General features: G+C 36.5%; 1 protein-coding gene across 1 annotated transcript in view; it reads right to left on the bottom strand.

The window, feature by feature from the left end:
• The window catches only part of LOC135436217 (IDLSRF-like peptide), a 50,007-nt gene that overhangs the window by 2,670 nt on the left and 24,865 nt on the right, over positions 1-22,472 (bottom strand). The window contains exons 3-4 of the mRNA XM_064693754.1: positions 8,315-8,443; positions 2,926-3,124 (exon numbers count right to left, since the gene is read on the bottom strand). Coding sequence (XP_064549824.1) covers positions 2,926-3,124; positions 8,315-8,443 — 328 coding nt within the window. The remainder of the gene's footprint in view (positions 1-2,925; positions 3,125-8,314; positions 8,444-22,472) is intronic.

The following is a 22,472-nucleotide window of genomic DNA, read 5'->3' as shown; positions in this document are numbered from 1 at the left end:
TACAACTAATTCGTAAAGTTACTCCAGTAGACTTCTGATTAATCTTGCTTCTTTAATTAATCGTAGAGCAATGCTTGATGTCTGTATATCTAATGCATGAACCTCACGCTTTACTCATTATCCGACTTTGCTCCTCATAAATATTGTTACCTCACATATTTACAATTGTTTATAATCATTTACATTCACATTTTGTTTTAACTGTTTCACAGGGCCTAGTGCGTATGTCCTCAGTAGAAAGAAGAGACGCTCAATGGAATGGACGAAATGGAAAAAAATTGGCTGTGGGCATTTTCAAATCTATCAAACGCCTAAATAAAAATATCAGGCATATCGGACTTATTTACAATAATGCTATATTTAAACTACGGATTTGGATGCATTGTTTAAAATTGCATTCCTAAAGGAAATAATGGCAGCTCTACTTTTTCCGCCTGCGCCCAATTATTTTAAATTTAATGTGGAATAACTTATTATTTTCCACCTTCATTGAAGTATGAAGGGCATAAATATTCTATCGAAATGAACAAAAAACGAGCGGCTTTTTATTTTAAAATTGATACTTTTCAGTTATGTGCTGGTGGGAGTGGAGTGTATCCAAAAAGTGAAATTTTTATGTACTGGCATACCACGGCTATGCCTGGGCAAAGTTGTTAGCTTCAATATTTGTCTATAATTTAAAATGAGTTTGAAATCCGAAAGTTGCTATCTACATTTTCCGCCCACTTCAGCCCAGCGGTGTGAATTTCAAAAAGTGTGAAACCACTTGCGCGTTCTTCTACTAAGAAAAGCCTTGAAGCCTATTAAGATACAACTTTCGACTTCCCTTTTCCACCCAGCACGGGTGGCTCTTGTGAAACACGTCTCATAAAATTCCTTGGAAATGTGCTTGATCCAGAAACTTTGGCCACCTAAAAACTTTCCAACCAGGAGGGCTTAATTTTGCGAAATAGTGTGAAACAATATTCAAATGAATATTTGCAAAGATCTTTAAAGATTCAATTTGTTCTATTATGCGCTGGAATCCAAAGACAAAGAATCCAAATCAAAGACTGTGGAATAAGGTATTAAGATCTTTAAGTATAGCTTTGAAGTCGCTCAGAAAAGCCGGAAGTTTCATAAAACCAATCTCCGCGATTGAGGAATTTTCAAAATATCATCTTCGCATGCACTTACTTCAGCTTACTTCATATAAGCTAACTGTCAGGACGAACAGTTTTTTATATATAGATGAACTATTACGATGCCTTTGTAAGTTAATTGACATTCAAACTAATGCTTCTCAGTCGGACAGGTATAGCTCGAAAGAATTAAAAATTTAAAATAAATCCATTGAAAATGTAATTGCGTAATTAGTTGATGTTGAACTACATTCGACCCGAGCCCATATCCTGCCCCTGCCGAGTGAAGTGCTTTCCCAAGCATTCCAAGCTTTCGGTTTGGGTACGATTAATTGAGTTGATGAAATTTTGTAAGTACCAGCAAACGAGGAGGAGCAGCCGTACAGAGAGCAGGTCTACTAGTTAGGCTCGAGAGTTTTTGCCAATTAATCAGCCTGTTTGTCGGGGGTCTTTATGGGTCTAGCCTGTCCACAATTAGCTACACTTCAGTTAATTGTACGACCGAGCAACTGCCATTTTTGGGTAAATCTCATTGCTACTGCCGTTTTGTTTTGTGGTTAGTTTTTATTATTCTAATTTAATGAAAATTTCCCCCAATGGCCGCTTCGGTCGGTATGTAACAGGCAGAAGGAGTATTTGCTTGCATAGAATAAATACATATATATATATATTATCTATATAATCTTGGTTAGCATCAATAGCTGCTAGAGCTAGAGATACCAAAAACATACAAATTGCAGAATATTTCATTTAGTTAAATTTATCTAGTTCCCCAAGAATTGACAGAAAAACTAATACTTTTGGATGTAAATTTCCAGCTCTTATTATTTGCATACATTTGATATTATATTTATGCTCTAAATTACATTAAGATCGGACAAAGGGCACCGAAGTAAATCAGGCAAGCATTTCTCATGCTGTAGATCCAAGGCGAGTATAAGCACATCTGCATCGTAGCCTGGGAATCTTCTAGTCGGGCACACCCGACTACAGCGCTATTAATTGTTATTCTTCTGCAATTCCTAAAAAGTCCTTTACACAAACAACTGCCCATGCATGTGGAAATATGCAAACTTTAAGTAAGCATAAGTTTAATTATCAAATATTCGGTTGTTGTAAAGGCTCGAACACCAGATACCTTAGTTTTTTTTTAATTAAGTCAATTATAAGAATATTGGAAGCCTCGAAAAAATAATGTATATACATAGTATATAACTGGCCATCTTCCCATAACTTTATTGGCACGACATTCTTCCACTCTTCTTAAACATTTTTATGGTCACAGGGTATAATGTAGGGATGAAGTCCTTAAAGCCCGTGTGCAAAACTGTCAACCGCACAAAAAAGTATTCAAATAAAGAACAGACACAGACAAAAAGCAAACAAGCAAAAGGGTAAGCATACGATATTTTAAAATTTCATAACTTGTTTGTGGCGGAGCGCAGAGAACTATAAAAGCGGTGTAAAGGACACAAGTATATTTCAAGAGAATCGCCAAGGACGCTGCTGGATATGTTGTACAAAACACCAGACCTGGCCAGTGGGACAGGACTGGGGTGCACACGAGCAGAAGAAGCGGAGCCGTGCCTTTGTCAAGCAGCAGAGGGAAAAACTACCAAAAGTTAAAATAGCTTTGGGGTTGTGTTAAGTTTATTTAAGAGCTTTCATTATTTATATGGGATGTTATGCTACTGGAGGCACTAAATTAAAATTGTTCTACATCTACGAAAGGGTTCGAGATAAAAAACTAAGCGCATGAATTGCGCCCCGAGCATTGCGAAGGGACTCAAGTTTCTGACCATACCTCATTAGGTGCAATGCGGCTCCGAAGTCCTCAATCGTTTGCGATTCGCTCAAAGCAATGGCCACCTTTTCCACACCGCCCAACGGGGAGAGGGCATCACGTGCCTTGCTGCCAAAAAGTTTCTCCAGATAATTGGGTCCATGTGAGGCGATTAGGCTCTGCAAAAATGATGCAGTCTCTTCGACAGGTGGGCGTTTGGCTGCAAGTAGAAATAAAGGCACGAAAATTTTACAAATTGCTTATAATTAACCCGAGACACGTGTTGGGTGTTAAGTGGCAACAGGAGGGTCATAACACTCATATCTCACGAGACAAGTTGCATCCGTTAGGCACATGCTGTTAAAAGAGACTGTGAGAGTGACACAGAGATAGGGAGAGAGGTAGAGATAGAAGCTCTGACAGCCTTTCAATTTGAATTTTGTCCATTAATTTTAATGTTGCAACAACAGCATAGCATGTGGGCATTCAGCATTAATTAATCGCATGGCTTTTTGCACACTAGCTCCTGCATATTCCAGTAATCTAATTAACATTATAATCAATTATTCGATATTATTAATAATTGCAAAATTTATGGCACACGAAGAACTCATGTTAAATAATTATGGTACACGTTCTGGCTTTTAATAAAATTGTTTTTCCTGACTGATTGACTCTTGATTGCGATTTTCGACATCAATTTAAAAAACCTCTTTTTAACATGTATTAATCTACTTCAGGGAGTCAAAATGCTGGTTCAACTTTTTAATGGGTCGAAAAGCTTACAGTTGAAATATAAAAAGTTAGCTCAAGCCAGAACGGGTAATATTCTCTTATACCAAAGGCAGAGAAAGTTAACTTCTTCATCAATTTATATTTTAAACGTATTTTTAAACATTGCCTTACTATTCGATTCTCATGATTTACATATTTCATGGTTTGTTTAAGAGTATTGAATAGTGTTGTAATTTAATTAACTTTATCTCTGATAATATTCTTACTCTATTTACTTAATATTAATCTCTTTTATGTACACGTATTTCCTCGTCATGTCAAAATAAAAAAAGGCTGCCATGTAATAATAAAATACGGAAACTATCAATCAAAATTTATTATTTATTTGATTAAGATACAAAGTCACAACTTGTCTCGTGTTGCCAGTTTCTTAATAATTATATTGGCAATGATGATAAGACGAGTTAACCAAAAACATTCTTTGTGAAGTAAATAGTATATGACAAATACAATTTTTAATATATATTGTTCAGTTAATTTAAAGCTGGCTTATACATGATTAAAAACTTGTTTGATCAAGAATTTGGAAAGATTTAGTCTGTTCTTCGATGACAAGTTTAGTTTCTTATATATTCATTTATTTGCTGAAAATGCATAAGATAATTAATAAATAAAAATTGAATGCATTTAAAGTATATGCTTTCTTGTATACAACCATTTCCCATCGCAACTTTGTTCGCGTGTGCTTTGAAGCTCGTCAAATCAGAAATCACAATAAAATACAAACAAGGCTATCATTTTCGCTGTTTTATATATCAAGTAAAGAGAAGAAACTACCCGGAGTCGCCCAGAGCAAATGAATAATGTTCAATGTGCCAGTAGTAACAAAATAGTTCATGTAATTCGCGCCAAGTTGAGGCAAACTCTAGCCAAATTGCCAACAATCGTCTAGGTATTGCTTTTTCATTGTTAATAGAAACAAATAAAACAATGAAATACACAAATTGACTTTGGCTGCTGCATTTGAACCGGCGACCACTCGCTCGTTAGTCCGACGCTCATAGTTGAGAGTAATTCTTATTAAACTGCATTGCTTTAATGCTTGGAAGTGGACCTATTCAAAACTCTTACCCAAAAGGCAGCTACTGAAAGCATTTATGCTTCGTATGTCCTCCGGCTTAGGCTGTGCGTTGGTCCTCGTTCTGTCAGTTCCTCAGTCAATCAGTCAATCAAGACGAACTCTTTTATATTGATTGCTCGTTTATATCATCACTAAGCAAATGACATATATTGGTAACCAATTTGTACGCTTTCAGGAAAAGACTTGTGATTGTTTTTAGAGGAAACCTCTTTAAATATTTAACTGAATTCGCAAAGAAACCAATTAAATATTAATTTCCCAAGTTTAAGAACGTTTCGTTCAATTTATTTTAAATTGATCTATTTATATAAAAGGTTGCCAGAACTTTAGTCCTTTATTGTATTTCTATTGCCTTTTTTTTTTGTTTTGGACAAATTGCTGACAATTTTAGGTAAGTCAGTTACTCTGTTAGTCCGTCAAAGAATGGTTAAGTTTGCAGCGCTCGTTGTCGGCTTTTACCCCACCGGCTGCACTTTTGAGACTCGGTGAGTGTCCCCTATGTACATACACCGACGCTTGTTGGCATTTTTAATGGTTGCAAGGACACGGTAGTCGATGGATCTGTAGTATGTGGGTGTATATACGAGTGTGTGTGTGTGTGAGTTGATTCAGTTACTGGCTGTATTTGTTATGCAAATGGCGCAGTTTGCCAGTTATTTTTTTTCTATTTTTTTGTGCTCTTTTGTTGTGCTGTTGGCATCTATGTGAGACGCAGTGCATATATGGTCTGGATATATCGCCTGGGAACGCCACAGTTTTACATGCCCCGAGCATATGTGTGTGTGTGTGTGTGTGTGTGTGTCGCCTGTTTGCCTTTAACTTGTTACATATTCAGGCGATGTATATCAGCAGTTAAGATAAGGCCACCTAACATTTGCAGGCTCTTTGGTCGCTGGCCCTGCAGCACTCGCAGCACTTCATGGGAAACGCCAATGTTAACTTTTAACTGTTGTTAAAATGTATGCAAATTTATGTTAATTTCCCAGGGGTATTCAAGTGCAGCGCGTTCAACTTTTTTTTTAAATATTTATTGCAGTTTTACTCCTTTTTATTGGGAAATGGAATACGCTTGTTTTCCTTTTACATATAAAATTTTTTTTATTTATGTAATTTTATTTCCCATTAAATTTTTGTATTATTTTATTGATGCAAGCGCTCCGCAACATTCGGTTGACATTTTAAGCTACTCGATACATTTTAATTGAATTCTTAAACGGGAAGTGAATTAATTAGATTCTCATTTTGCGCCCTCTAGACATGATCTCAGTTAAGTATTTCTAAGCCACAAAGATTAATTAATTAATATTCATTTACAAGCGCATTTAACATTTATTTTCACCATTCGGCCCCACCTGATGAGAAAAGCTACTCTCTATGGCACTTGATGCCATTGTACAATGCAGCAACAATTGGCTGAGGTGGAAACAAGTCAAAGGAAGCCGCAGGACTGCTGCCAGGCATACAAAAAAACGGACTGAAGGCAACTTGAGCTTGCCATTTAGCCCCACACACAAGCTGGTCAGGGCGAACCACATTGGGTGGGGCGCATAATTTATCAAAGACATTTGAGCCAGGCGCTATAACTTGCGCGCACATTAGACCCAGATCGAGACCGAGACCGAGACCGAGACCGACACTTCCTAAATGATTTCATTGTCGAAAATAGTTTATTCTTTTTTTTTTTTTTTTTTGTCTTTTCCTTTTGGTTTTGTTGTAGAATAACAATGGTGCACGGAAAATATACGCCACAATGCGCTCGACTTTGCCCTGCGGCCTCTGCGTGTCCTGGCAACGGAGTCTAGCGAAGGCGAAGGCCCTCAGCAACTGGGGGCAGTCTGCCCTGCCTGACCCGCCTGCCGGCGACTTTCAGGTTTCAGTCAAGTGAATTGGGGCAATTAGTGGCAACAATTTTCTGTTTGCTTAAAGTTTCGTTCCCTGCGCCGTGGCCGCTTGTTTGCCCAGCAGTCGCTGTCGCCACAGAATTAAGCAACGAATTTTCCCCATTGTTTGCTCAACCACAGTGCGTAATTTCTTACAAAATATATCCTTACTTATTCAACTAGTTTAGGTACCAAAAATTGTGTTTATCACCCAGCAACAATATATCGTCGGGCTTTGCACAATATTTATTACGAGATTTGCATCGGCGGCCTTAATATCAAATTCAATTATTTTTCCTTTAATTATCGTGCAATTTGTTTAATTATTTTGTTGATTGTTCGCCATTGTTTTGCCTGGTCATAAATGCAATTAATTCTACAAGAGAGTTTTATCAATATACAAAAACTGTTTGTGTTTACAATTATAACATAAAAACCCTGCCAGCGCAAGGCCGGGTAATACACGCGACTCTGCAATTAACAAAAAAAAACAAACAAACTTATTTTTGAGTTATGCTCTACTATGCGATTCTCATGAATATAATACATGAAATGTATTTGGATTATATAAAATTTTTTATTTTATTTATATTTTAATTTTATATTCACTTCTTATAAACTCTCCTGCTCTCTCTATCGCTCTCTCCCTCTCTCTTTCTCTCTCTCCCTCTCTCACTATCCCTTCATCCTCTTGCTATCTCTCTATTTAATGCTTACAAACTTAGAGTAAGATATTGCTTATCCGCGTTAAGAAATATTTACTTTTTCGAATCGATCTGAGAGATTATGTGCAAAGATATTTAATTTTTGTAGTCTAGTGAGTATTCTATGTGTCAAGGCATTCAATAAACATGGCTGCTTCGATTGAAAGTGGAATAGCTTGTGCTGAATTTTCAATTATTTTATTAGCTTGGCCCTTAACCAAGCATCAGTTCTTGTCAAAGTTTTGTAGCATATCTTACACGTTCAGTTCTCACCAGGAAGTTGGACCGTTCGAATGGACGAGTAAATGGAAACTATTTGATTCGCTGGTAAACTTTGCAGCTATGTGGCTAATTTCATTAGATTCAAGCGAGCAGCAAACCAAAAATAAAATAACAAGTTGTGCACAAATCTTGGAAAGTGCAACAGCATGCTTTATAAGTTCCATACAGTTGCCAGTTGCCGGAGATGCATGGAACCGAATACGTGTGCCGGTTGTGTAAGTCATTTTGGCCTTTGACACATGTACAGCTGCCCTTGACATGGCACAGACAGTTGAAAATACACACACACACACACACACACAAACACATACACAGGGCCTAATTGAAATACGGCTTTTAATTTCCTGCTGCCTTCTTGACAGAAGCATTTGACAACTCCAGTCGGGACCATGCTGCTGCTCAGCCATGAGTGCAATATTCTGATGGGCCTTTGGAAAATTGGATTGTGGCTTGTGACTGGCAGCCACAAATCAAAATTTCACCATTGCTTGGCATTGATTCTGCTTGAAAATCAATGGATCTAACCAAATTATTTATGGCCAGCCTGATGGCCAACAGTTTGCATACAATTAAAGCCGACTCTGGCTCTGGCTCTGGCTAACTGGTCGTTGCAGGCACCTCCAATTGAAAGCCAGAAGTAATTTCGACCCAATGTCTCTGGGACTTACCCGCTGTGCAAAGACGCATGTCCTCGTCGTAGCCGTCGGAGCAATCGGGCGCACCATCGCATAAATATTGTATGGAAATGCAATTACCGTCGCCGGGGCACTTGAAAGGCTCGTACGGATGGCAGGCATCTGCAAGAAAATAGCAAAGGGAAAACACCATGAATAACGCTTCGAAGCTTTAATCGACAAATATAATTTCAATGCTAAACTTCATCTTTATACAATTTAATGGCTTGTAAGGACTTTAGATGGGAGCTTTAACTTTTCTATTAAAGTTAATTCTAAGCTATACAATGCAGGAACAAGTGTGGATATTACTGTACATTGACTAAGAATAAATAAGCCGACTTAATTAAATAGTTTTAACTATTATTATTTGGATTTGTTTAGGGATAATATAAAGTAATTTACCAATTGAAGGTTATTCAATACTATCCATTCGATATATCGCTGCAACGATATTTCTGCTTGATATATATGAATGTTTAATATTATTGTCCGTTTCATAATTACAAAGAAATGTAAGTAAAAATAAAACAACAAAGAAATACATTCAAATTTATCAACATATTTACATGCATATCCAAATTTTTATTTATTTTTTGAGCATGACGTTGCCAACGACCAGACCACATATTTTATTGCTTTGCAGAGACATATTTACATATCTGTATGTTTATTTTATAGAACACCTGAACCAAGTGAACTCCATTCACCCTTTTAACAGCCTCTGTGAGAGCTAAGTATGACAAAATGAAAGCCAAGGACTAAAGTATGCTGGCATTAAAGTCGACCTTGAGCTGCTAAAGCGTATTTATTTTATTATTTGTTTGTTTTATACTTTACATCAGGGAATTACAGATACACCATACCATGTATATATTTTAAACACGTGCAAATGTGCGCAGGTTTCAGCATTTATCTCGAAAGCCCTTACATTAAACATATTTGATTTGAAGCATTTAACTAGACAGAATTATCGAATTGTGAATGAAGTAAGACTAAGTCAAGTCAATTTAAGTGCAAATCATTTAAGTTTTGCCCACAATCAAGCTATCAAAAATATAATTGGACTTTTATCTTAAATTTCTTTCCTCTACTTTGCGTACTATCCTTTTATTCCAAAGAGTCCGACAGTTTATTACCAGCAACCTTTGGTTGCATAAATTTGCATTGCAAAGGCAATTTCAACAAGTTGGATTTATATATACTCCTCGAAAGCTGAAAAAGAACAAGAGAAGAAAGCACAACAACAAAGTGGAGAACCGCAATGGAGAACTGAAAATTTAATACCCTAGCAGAAATATTAAGGTCGTTCGCTGATCTACCGGATCTAGGAAAAGTTCTTAAAAGCTTGAAGCTCCTTATATAAAATCGTATGTACACCATTTTTTCGAAAGAATATAAAAATATATAAAAAGATTTCGTCCTTTTCACTTATGTAGATTTTTGTGTAAATAAACAGGACTATAGAAATGCTCTTTTATTTTTAACTTCTTAGGTCAGAAATGCCTTTATAAGTAAAAACTATAAATCTTGAATAGATAATTTGAATACAAAAATCCATGGTGCCAAGCTGAAACAAACAAAAACTTTTGCTTTAAGCATTATGCAAAAGTCGAAAGGCGTTTTTCTGTTTTTGTTTCCGAAAATTTAATTACATTTATGCTTAAAGAATGTGTTTTTATGGCCACAGGTAATTTCGAGCATAATATTTTTAAAGCGGCCCTTTTAAGAGAAAACCGCACATAACCATAAAGCAAATACGAGGAACCACAGCAGCCAAATGTCGAAAAGTAAACCTCTTTTGTTGCGCGTCTCTTTTTTTGGCCGCACATTAAATGCAGACAAATGAAAATAAATACATACGTAAGCCAGACGCCAGCCACACAAACACGCGCTCGCACACTCACACACGCACACACCAAACAAACAGCTAACAAAATGGCGAAATGGCGTTGGAAGTGAAAATTGTTCCTAAAAGCCTTGGCAAGCTTTACGCCAAGCCCCAAGCCACGTGCCTGCAAAAAGAAAACCAATTTGCGCTCCTGCAAAAAAGATCTGCTGAAAATTTACAGTCGCAACACAATGGCAAGCAGGACTGAAAGAAAACCGACCAAACAAAACAAAAACATGTGAAAATTAAAATACCCAAAATTTTGAGCGCCGCACACGCATGTTAACAAATGGCCCCAGCATATTGGCCATGAAAGCAGCGCAAAAACAAAAACAAGTCAAACCAAAGAAAACGAAAAAAAAAAAACAAAAAATCCAGAACAACAATAAATTCAATTAACTCGCGCCTTGTTTGGGTTTTATTTTGATTTTGTTCCCCAGAGAGCTCCAACAGCGGCGCGATTCAAAATGGCGCCTGCCTACGCATCAGCAGCTAATGCGCACTTAACGGGATTTTACGAGCAGTGGAAATTAGTGCTCGGCAAAAAAACACCATTTTAAATATGGAAATAAATTAATTGCCTTGATTTTCTGTTAATGGTTTTTAGCTGTTTTTCGCTTGTCCCATTCCTCGTTTCCGGCTAAATATGATGGCTAAAAATATGGCAGCTTTTTGCAATTATGTCCTTATTTTGATTATTTGATTACCCAATACTGGGTAAAAAGGGGTTATTAACAGCCGTGTCAATCTAGCCAGGCAAATGTAGATGCCTGTTTGTCCGACCTCAAGCACTATAAGTGATATATTTATAGACGTAATTAAATGATTGCATGCTATGGCATATAAAACTCACTGATTGACTGACTAACTGATTGACTGACTAACTGACTGATGTTTAGCGGCCAATACCCTAAAAGCTACGAATCTCATATCCTTTATAATGAAAGGGCAAGCTTAGGTTGACAATTCATACTGCATACTCATTTTCAAAGATATTCAATTTAAGATTTATGATGCCCGAAATGAAATATTAATTTAATTTTGGGGAATGTCACAATTTTTAATTTTAACGAAATTTGATGTAGTGTCATAAGAAAGATTATGCCAATTGTCTAATATATTTTAATTAATTAAAAAAATTTCTTTTTATTTTAGTTCAATTTTATATGAATAAGAAATATAATTGTCTAATATATTTTAAATTGAATGCATTTTTTTAAATATTAATAAAATTGATATAGTAGTATCATAATTATATTATGTTAATTGTCTAATATATAATGAATACATTTTTTTACATTTTAATTAAATTTGATGTAGTGTCAAGAAATATTATTCTAAAATTCTTATGTGTTTTTAATGTATTAAAAAATTTAATTAAACTAGGCCAAGTGTAAATATAATTTACTAAAAATATGACTGTGTTCTTTTAATTAAAAATCAATTAAAAATTGTTAGCTGTCGGCAAAAGTCAATATTAATATTGTGATCTAAGTGGACACAAAATTGGCGCTTAACATGCAAGTTAGGCTTACTTACAATTAAACGCATATAATAAGTCAATTATAACGATAATTCTTCAATTATAACTGCAACAACAGGCCTGTAATTGGACCTCAATTGCTCCGGCTTTGTGCTATCTATAACAAAAGCACATTGAGATACGCGCGACACGAAACCAAACGGTATTCAATTGCTTTATGAAAAGGTTTATTCTTAGCGCAACAAAGCTATTGTGAAGAAAGGCAAAATGAAAATCGCAAAAGATGTTTGTGACGGTGCACTAAAAGGATAAATATGTTTCACAGGATTGACATTAAAGCAGCTTCAAGCGAGTGCGTAAAAGGATTTGACAGCTTGACAGTAACTGGCACCTTATAGTGGCAAACCATTTGGCCAATTTGGGCAGCACCTTTTGACCTTTCATCCGAGAAATTTGCTGCGCACAATTTGGCTGCGATTTTTCCTCACACAGCACGCACAATAAACTAAATATCTTTCACTTGGCCCGTGCTTGTAAAGCACACGTCCAGAACTTGTTTACTTGCTCCAGCAATTGAGTCGAGTGAATTATGGGACTGCGTCCTACACCCTGCCCAACGGCTTGTCAATTATCCTGGCCCGCTGGGCACATAAATTCCAATTGTTCCAACATCAAATAGTAATGAATTGCTCGCGGCTGACTTACAAAGTGTTTTTTTCTTTGTTTTTCTGGATTTTCGAAATTTACGCACAATGACAACGCAACAAAATTAAGTAGTCTGGCGCGTGCAACGTGTCGTATGTGTGATATTCATATTTTTCCAATCTTGTTGCCAAGTGCTCGACGCGTATGAAATTATAGACTTTGCCGCTTGATTTAGCTGCTGTGAACTGGTATTTGTCTGCTAAGCTACTCTCTTAAAAGGCTTTGCATTCTTAATGAAAAGTTATAAAATGCAGGGTATCTCAGTAATTTAAACTAAGCTCTTCAGTAGTTTACGATATTTTAGAGTATATGTCACTCAACATTGTAATTCAAGGCAATTTATTGTTCGAGTTGATAGGGCTTAACATTTTTCACCCACTTTCAAAGCTCATTTGGTAATTTCAAGCTTATGCTGAATAAAAGTTAGCAAAAGCTCATTGTCTACCCCCAAAGTCCAACCAAATAAAGTACAACATTCAATTTAGTCCATTTGCTTTGCTTTGACTAGCATTTAATATTTTGTGTTTATTTAATAGTCCTTAAATCAAGTGCCATATTTGTAGTTCTTTCAAATGACAACAAGTGCGCACAGAAGTAGGCAACATATTCATGAAGCATGTGATGCAGTTGCGTTAAGCTTTCTGGCCACAGATAGACATGGGGTACATTTCTGAGATCTGACATAAAGTAAACACACACCTGACAAGAGCTCATAAAAGCAAGAAAATCGACTGGGGTTAGCCTCGGCACGAAATACTTTTCATAAAACACATCAGACACGGAGGCCAAAGAGTTGATGGTAATGAAAATGAAGATAAGGCTGGGGCTTCGTCCGCTGACGTGAATTGTGTGTGTGTGTGTGGCAAACTTAATGAATGTTGCATAAATGTCACCGACTCAGAAGAAAGACGACACGCACCTGTGGTCGCCTGTCAGCCGCGTCATGATGTTACGAACATTAATCCCATTCCGAGTTACAGTCGCACCACATAACATAAGAAATGAAAAAAAATAACCAGCATTTTGGGCTAAGTACTGCATGTGACAGGCAGCCGGGCAGATGAAAAGTAAGAAAGAGGAAGCTGTTTTATCAAAAATATGTTCTTATTGCCTCCCCTAAGATAAAGGTCAGCTGGCAACGACTAAAGGCAAAAAAATAATGTTGACATACAAGGCGAACGCGCAATATCTGTCACACACATGCGTTGCTTTAGCTTTTGTCCTGGCCACAGCCTGCCAATTGCAGTTTACCAGACTCACGCAGTTGCCTAGGTGTGTCCTGTGTCCTGTCGGGCACTAGTCTAATATGTACTCAAAGCACACGATGCGGTAAGCTTGTTACATGGCACATAGTTAATAACGTAAAAAGCAGCTCTTGGCATTGGCATTATTTCATGCTATGCACCGTAGGGTGACTGAAAGTCAGCAGCCAATATTTCAATGGAGATTTTGCCCCTAAAAATGTGTGTGAGCGTTGAACTAACAAGCGAGAAAACGCCAGTTCAAAGCAGCACCAAATATAAATTTTTATATTATCCGCAAAGAAAATGCATAAATAAATTAAAAAATAATAAAGAAACAAATAAAAAAATAATTAAGATTTGTTCAATATGTATTCTTTGGTAGAGCTGTCGAAGGTTTCAGGACCGCCTGGACTTAAGAACCTCGGTGTAGATGACAGTTTTGATGCTTACAAATTAGTTTGTAACAGACAAGTAATTAATAGATTGTGAGTAGTGGGGCGGTAGAGCGAGAGTTTGCGAGAATTTCTAGTATATATATAACATATATAAGAACCTCAAGGAATTTAATCAAATATTCAACTAAATTGTTTAAAAACCAAGATGACTCATCGGATTCGCAGGGAACCAAACCTATTCTTTATCTTCGTGCATTTCCAGCAGCTAGAGCCATATTCTAGTAAAGACAAACACTACTTCGCACAACATGACGTATACGCAATATATACAAAGTGATTGCACACACCCACAATTGAAGCACACTAATGAAATTTACTTTCCTTTCCCAGTTCGCTAGCATGTGTGTTGTATTTGTTTAGTGTTGTGTTGCCGCTGCTGAACTAGTTTGATTGCATATAACTAATTGTTTTGCTTATAAATTAGCACATTTGTATGCACCAACACGTTCGAGACGACAATGCTGACGTAATTTATTATAGCACCCAGAGACATGCATCCCTACGATTGCCTGTAGACAATACAACAAAGTAAAGTTATTGGCATCGACCTAAAGTGAGAATGCGAGGCGCACAAACTGTAGATGTGAAGGTTACGCGAAGGTAACCAAGAACGAAAGTAAACGAAATTCTCGTGCTCTCTTTGGTTTGTCATAACAAACGCAGACATTTATTTATAGAGAAAGCTGCAGTTGCATTGAGCTGAGATAATTCACAAACCGAAATTAATTAAGTAAACCGTTTTTATATTAAAACGGATTCATATATAATATATATTTAGAAATACTCATGTTCATTTACTATATTGATTTATAATTTGTCGCCCTGTCAGACATTAAATTTGTTATGTATGTAAGTTACCCTCATCCCTAGACAGATTAAATTTCCTTTAATATGCACTGTGATATTTCCTCACATCGTCACATAATCTCTTAAAAGGAATTTATTTTAATCTTATATTATAATTTAAAAAAGAAAATTAGTAAAAAAAAAAAACAGCTGCAACCTACACACCCTACCTCTGAGCACAAGTTACACATATGTATAACACTGACATGATTTCACTCTTTAGATACGTAAATATTTAATAAGGACGGGACAGAGTACAAAAAGTAACAAAATAACTATGTGAAAACGTTCCCATGCTAGAGAAGCTATGGCAATTTATCCGATTGAAACTTGCAGTCTCTTGACCCGCATAAATATTATCAAATTTAATTGGATTCAGTGTATTTGTGGGAGTGCATATATACATACATATATAAGCTGAGGCGACTCCAGCTAATTTGAGAGCCACATTTAAAATAAATTAAATTATTTCGGCATCTTGCATTTATTTTTCCAATTAATTAGCTAAATACGTAATTTGTATTAATGACTAAATGATTGGTAATCAACACACTGCCCAAACACTGAACCCATTGAAAAGGAGTAAAGGCTGTGCCCGGCTGTCTTTCTGTATGTCTGCCTTACTGTCTGTCGATCTCAGAAAAGAGCAAAAGCCTTGAATTCTTAATTAAGGGAATTTCTATGGGACGCGCAAATCATCTGGTTTCCTTAACCATGTCTCGAAGCTTCTGATAGTCGGTAACAGGCTCTCGTAGAGTATCCACCGATACACAATATTTTCTGCTTTTGGATATATGTAAATACGTCTTGTGTCTGTACGCATCAAAAGAAAGCTAGCTCCTCTCTGTGTGCAGGGTATCTTCCATTCGAGCACACTTTTAAAATCTCTAAGTTTCATATGCTAAACATAACATTTTTAACTACACATTTCGCACATATTCGGATTCCCGATTTCGTTTGTTATTGTAAAAGTTCAACATGAAATAGTGCGCAATATTGTGGAAAGTGCGCATTCGGAAAATTTTACCATAAATTTTGCACTTTTATGGGCGAATATAAAATGCATTGCTCTGGCGGAAATAATGCTTGGCAGATGCTACTTAAAATGCTAGAAAAACGTATTTTCCATGTGTGTATAAAACTGTAAAATACAATCATAAATTACATTTTCTAATGGCTAAGCCGGAAGTGTGCACAACTAATGCAATTTGCCGAACGTGCCACACATCGCATTGCGCATAAGACAAGTAAGAGTTCCCAAGTCGGGTATGCCCGAATAGGAGTTACCCTGTATCTGTGCTTCGTCTTACCCTTGCCCTTGTAAATGCACTCTTGAATATCTTTGAAGATTATTGTGCGATCTCTGAAAAATGTTCAGTAAACAAATGTGGCACCTACATGTTTGTGCATATCAAAGCTCAAGGTTTCAGCTTAAGTAAAATTTTCGTCCTAAAAACAATGAAAGTAATATTCTATACCTGTAAATACTGCTCGAGAACCTACATACAAAATTTGACATTCTTGCTTTGATAAAATATGCTTTAAAAAAAATTGTTTTTAAATGGAATTTAATCTTGCTAATAATAGACTCGATCTGTGTATGACACACTAGACTTTTTTTTTTAAATTTCAAATCTTTAGCTCGAGAGCTCGATGCATTCTCAGAGATGGATGACAGACGGACATGGCTAGTTCGACTCAGCTCATCATCCTGATCAGGAATTAATACACTTTATGGGGTCGGAGGTGCCTCCTCCTGCCTGCTACTTACATTTGCACAAGACACTCATGTCCTTTTTACATTTTTAAAGAAAAGAAACTGTACATTTGGCCAATAATACTGAGGTAAAAAAGAGCTTTAACATTTATAAGGTAAGTACGAAAGTTTCAACTTCAAACATCGAGTTTCGGGCGTGCTGACTATAAAAAACAAGGACAAGAAAACGCGACCCAACGTAAACCAGGGCAACAAATACTGTTGTAAAATAATATTCTATGCGATAGAAAAATATATTTCTTAGTTTTTTACCAATATCTGTTGGCTGCGTTAAAAATGAAATAAGTACTACCCATATTTGCCTTTAAGGCTCAACTCAAGCAGGTTTGCAAATGACATGTATTTATAGTATATATGGCAAAATGAGCATACCCCAGGTAATTGTGTCTTTATTGCCTTACCTGTTTGTTTGCTGGCATTTTATTTTACAGTAGGCAATTTTTCGACGGGAAATGAACCGGAAATGCGCACATCGTTAAGGTGTAAGGCAATTGCTGCATGCACTTTTAACCTTTACTGGCATGAAGTTTTTTATGAATGTAGTCGACATTCATAAAGCGACACGAGGTGAGAATTTCAAGGCAACTCGAGTGAAATGGAGGCTGTGAAACAGCTAGAATTTTCAGGACTGCGCTAGACTTCGGGTAGCATTAAATTTCAGACTAATTGCAGTTGTTTGTCAAGCTCATGCTCAATTAAGGTATAGGAGAAAAGTGTGTTTAATATCTAAAATATGCCGAAAAAAATCCAACTGTTCACTTACGAGTCGTGGCATAAACCAAAATGTCAAGTAAACTCGGTTGAGTGTATTCCCAAAAATAGTTTTTGCCACTTACCACCCGACCGCAAATTTTCAACCACGTTTCGCTCGCTGTCGTTAGTGTTTTTTTTTTTTTGTTTTTGTTTCTATTTGCCCGCTCAACACGCAACAGACAAAACATTGTCATTAAAGTAAAATAAGCGAATACGAGTAAACACTCGTCTGTCTGTCTGGGTCCGTCTCTTCGTCTGCCCGGCTCGCCTTTCACTTTGGGCAACAAAACGCCCCGAAAATATTCACAAAATGGCTCAGCGACCATGTGCCAGTGGCTGCAATCATCCAAACTGCCAGCTCCATTCACAATTCTCATTGTCATTGTCTTTTTTGGGGTTGCTGTTGGTGTTGTTGGTTGGCGTGTGGAATCGGGGCCATATGCCAACAATAGGCGACCTACACGGCATGATAACATACAGTATACAGTATCTATGTGTGTGCATATGTTAACTATTTGTGCAGTCAAAGTTCCCATTAGTCGCTTTGCAGAACGAAAATAAAAATAATTTGCTCAGCAAATGGCTGGTCTAAAATGCAAACGCGTTCAGTTTGTCTGCGCAACAACGATTATGGTACTACAAACTTAACAAATTCATTTACATGATTCCTATCGCAATTTAATGCGCGTTTGCTTGTTTATTTTACGCTATGGAATAGTTGGGAATATCTGACTTAAAATTAATTTGAAAAAGTTTTTCTATGGTTAAAGTTAACGTTAAAATTAAGAGAACAATTTTAAAGACAATTGAATGTTTATAAATAATTAGTATTCTTTTTAGAATAAAAAAGCCATGCCAAACAATTTAACAGATAAGCTGCATAAAATTCATCGCAAATATAAGTGTTATATGAAAGTCAAAAATAAAGCACAATAATGCAATAATATTCTTATAATACAGGAGCAAATATATAAAGCCGCATTTTCTAAGAAAAAATATAACTACGTTGTTTTTAGTGGCGATACTCGCATAGATCGACTCAGTTGGTCGTCGTGTTATATGGGCATGTCTTTTGAGAGTTACAAAATATCAAATATCTGATAACCTGTATAATGTTTAAAACTTTTCTTATAGAATTTGATCGAAACACTTATTAAAACCAACAAAATAATAATTATAAATAAGTCAAATTTTGACGACAGCAATTAATCGCACCTCTTCCCGGAAATCGAGCCATAAGAGAAAGAGTATGCAATGCAGGGCAAACCGTAAATGCGTGCTACACATAATTAAGTGAGTTGAAGGTAACAGTCAATTGGATTCTAATGTAAGGACACCTGTCATAACCGGAGCAATAGCAAGAACCAGAGTGTGGATGATACTGGAGCTGGTGAGTGTCCGTGTCGCTGGATAAAAGCATAAGGAAGTCAACAAATTGGCGGAATTTCCGTTTCCTGCTTTTACTCTAATGTCATGTTGCTTGCCGTTTTATTGGTTTGTTATTAGTAATAAAATAAAAGGACATTATTGTTACCTAAATTGTCCAGCTGAAGGCTGACATAATAAGTTCTTTAATTGTTCCAAAAGAGCATTTATATGTTCATTCACACTGTATTAGAGAGATAATAAATGTTTCTGTACTTGAACTGGAATTGTTGTGCATTTGTGATCAATTTACTCGAATAGGATTGATAGCTCATTCCATTGGCCTTTCATTTTATTGACTTGTTAACAGCGACAAAGTGATTTAATGGCGACTATTAATTGCCTTAAGTGTCATTAGACAGCCATAAAGCATGTCTCAAACCGTCTTTCACTCACTTTATCTGGCTGTCGTTGTTTTAGCTAATTTTAGCTTCCATTGGGACGCACCTTGGCCGACTTAAATTACACTTTAACAATTCCATTCCAAGTATAGTATGGCATACAATTTTGTTGGCATTTGTATGCAAATGTCAAAGCATTTCTGCGGTCGAGTCGACAAGTCGCCAAGGTCCTTTCCTTGTCTTAGTGACACATTTGTTGGCCAACCTAACTGCCAGCGGCCCGCTTTACTTGCGTCACTTGCGAAATGACCTTGCACTTGACGTTGGACACGTTGCAACAGCACAAAAAGAGAAAAAAATGCTTAAATAATTACCACTTGAGCTGTTGTCACGCAAAATATGACAATTAAGCTAGCCCAGGACGTGGCCATAGACGTGCAAAAATAATAAATGCTCGGGGGACTTAAGAATAAAAACTGAACACTATGCCAAGACACACCAAGGCAAGGCAACGGAAGCATGTCTGAGACCCAGCCAGGCATTAAAGCCCGCCGCATGTCCCTTGCTTTTAGCGCCATCATCATCATAATGGCGTTTAAGTGCAGGCAATTAAAAATATGACAAGACTCGACTCAAAAGCTTTGCAGACTTTAGTCTTGCAAAAACCGAATCAGCAATAAAACTTGTTGCTTTTGCTCGACTCTCAATTAAACGAACTTGACCGTTAAATTGGTTCAATTTAAATTGTGTTTTAAACAAAAACTAGTATTTTTTATATAAAAAAGCTCAAGCCCCAACTAAGTAGTAAATGTGTTACATGCATTGTAAATCTCATTGTTTAGTAACAAAAATATTAAATAAATTATTTAAATATTAAACAATTGGTTGCAAATCAAATACAACTTAACTTCATATGCTACAGACTGAGCAGACAGACTTACAAATTATTACGTTGATGAACAAAACAAATTAATTTATGTTAATTTAGGGACAACAGTTTTACCGTTTTGGGCATATTTAATTTTACAGCCTGTCTTGTTTAGTTATGACCGCATATTTCGCTTATTATATTGCATTCCTTCATATCAACAACGAAAATTCCCAACAGCGCATTCCGAGAGCGCCCCAAATGACAAATGGCATTACCGGCAGGCCAGAAATTAATGAGCGGTAATCATGAAAAATGTTTGGTTTACCAAATAAGTAAAACCAACAAACAGTGTGTACACACATTAACACAATACCGTTCTGTGAGCCCGGCTTGCGCACGTATTTGCCAATTGCTGCGATCCCAGACGCATTCGTCTAAGTTAGGCCTCTAATTGAAAGCACGTGTTTGTTGTTTTTGTTACTGTTGGTTGTTGTAATTGATAAAGGAGGCAAACATTCGTTTTGATTAGCGCTGCCGTCACTTACACCTGGCATGGGCAAGCTACTTTCAGGACTGACTGTATTCATGCGGAGTCTACTTAAAGGCGCGCCTGAGAGCCTGTCTCGCTTAAATTGATTAAAGTAAGCTTTTAATGTGGCGCATCTGCAGTAAATGAATTTCACATTAAATATTAATCATACGCCACATTTTCCGAATTCTATAGACCCAAGACTAGTCCCTGGAGAATCCAGTCGAAGTTGATTGTTTCGCTGTTTCAGGAAAAAGCAAAAGGTGCCACAAGTTGTTCAACTTTTTCGCTGCCACCTGCGCGTAATCACACGCCTCAATAACCAAATTAGAAATGGCCAGTGAGATTGTCAGTCTGCCGTTTCCCAGCACCCCCTCTGGAGTACTTTGTTTGTCTTTTCGCATTTTAAGTGCAATGGTGAAATGTTTTGACATTTTGACATTTAACGTTCTTGCAAGTCAAATAATAATAAGAATAATGATGATTATTTGCGATTGGTATTTGTTGTCAAGAGAATTGAACTTTAAGCGAACAAAGTTACCCGAATGCCGTGAAATGGGCGAACAGACCTGTATATTTATGCAGCATAAGAATTAAAATATCATTTGAAAAAGTTCTCTTTATATAACTTCCTTAATTCCGAGTGACTTTCTTCTGCTAACTGTCCTTACGTGTTGATAAACAAAAGATATATGACATGCTGTCAATTTGTGTTGGGTCTTAGTTTGAACACATTTAACACATTTAAGCCCAATTTTTGTGTCCCAATATCATCCGCACACACACATAACGATAAAACTCGGCACTTTCTCTTTGGCAGCTTAACGCGTCGCGTTACACGGTCCCATGCTGAAGCTAATGCTCGTGCTGTTGCCACAGGGTAACAGTATCAGGAGGTTGAAGGAACAACGAAAAACCGGATGTGAATATGTAAATGAAATCCAGGCAGACACAAGCAACAGCCAGTCGATGCGAACAGGTGGAACAAACGAATATGGACGGGGGCACTAGAACAAGTGCACAGCAGTTGATAAATTGTTTATTTAAAAACGTATGTACCACTGCGATAACAGCTACAAATTGCCCCGCACCGCACCACCCAACATCAACACCAATGCTAATGTTAAGCCTAAGCAAAAATATTTGTACGTGGGAGCACAAAACCAAGCACCAGCTGCGCGCAGGGATCAAGCATATACACACAGTCGACGAACAAAAATAGAAATGAAAATGAAATAGGCTTTTGGGGTGCGAAAGTAGTTGCGAATGTATATAACAAAATGACGCATAAAAAATATTTAACAAATTCCATTTTAAATATTAATGTCACATATTATCTTCGCCCTGGCTGAAACCTGACACGTACGTAAACTATAGACTTATTGATATATAACAACTAAAACAAAAAATAATGTTTTGATAGTAGAAAATGTTTTTGGACAAATAAAGCATCGTACACAAATTCAAATAAAATTTCAATCATTTTATGTGAAATCCGAAAGTTATTTTCGAAGCTTTTACTTTTACTTTTTTTTAATCCCAATCAACCAATCATCAATATATACATTATTATACCAGGTAAAGTCCTCTTGGCTATACAAAAATAAAATAAAATATAGAACAGCTTGTACATTTTTATTTAGGCATTTCACCAAAATAATTTATGTATAGAACTCCTTAAAATTAGTTAGCCCCGCCATGATGACGAGTTTAAATGGGCTTTAAACCTTTATAAAATATTCAAGGGCATAATGTAAGTTTATAAATTATTAGAATATTGCATATTCTATGTTGAACACACACGCATGAGTTCATAAATATTAAGAATTTAT

The sequence above is a fragment of the Drosophila montana genome, unplaced genomic scaffold (genome assembly GCF_035044405.1).
Source record: "Drosophila montana isolate Dmon_TW-CO22-7 unplaced genomic scaffold, ASM3504440v1 contig_3733_1, whole genome shotgun sequence".
Taxonomy (NCBI): Eukaryota; Metazoa; Arthropoda; class Insecta; order Diptera; family Drosophilidae; genus Drosophila; species Drosophila montana.
This window is presented reverse-complemented; position numbering and strand designations above follow the sequence as displayed.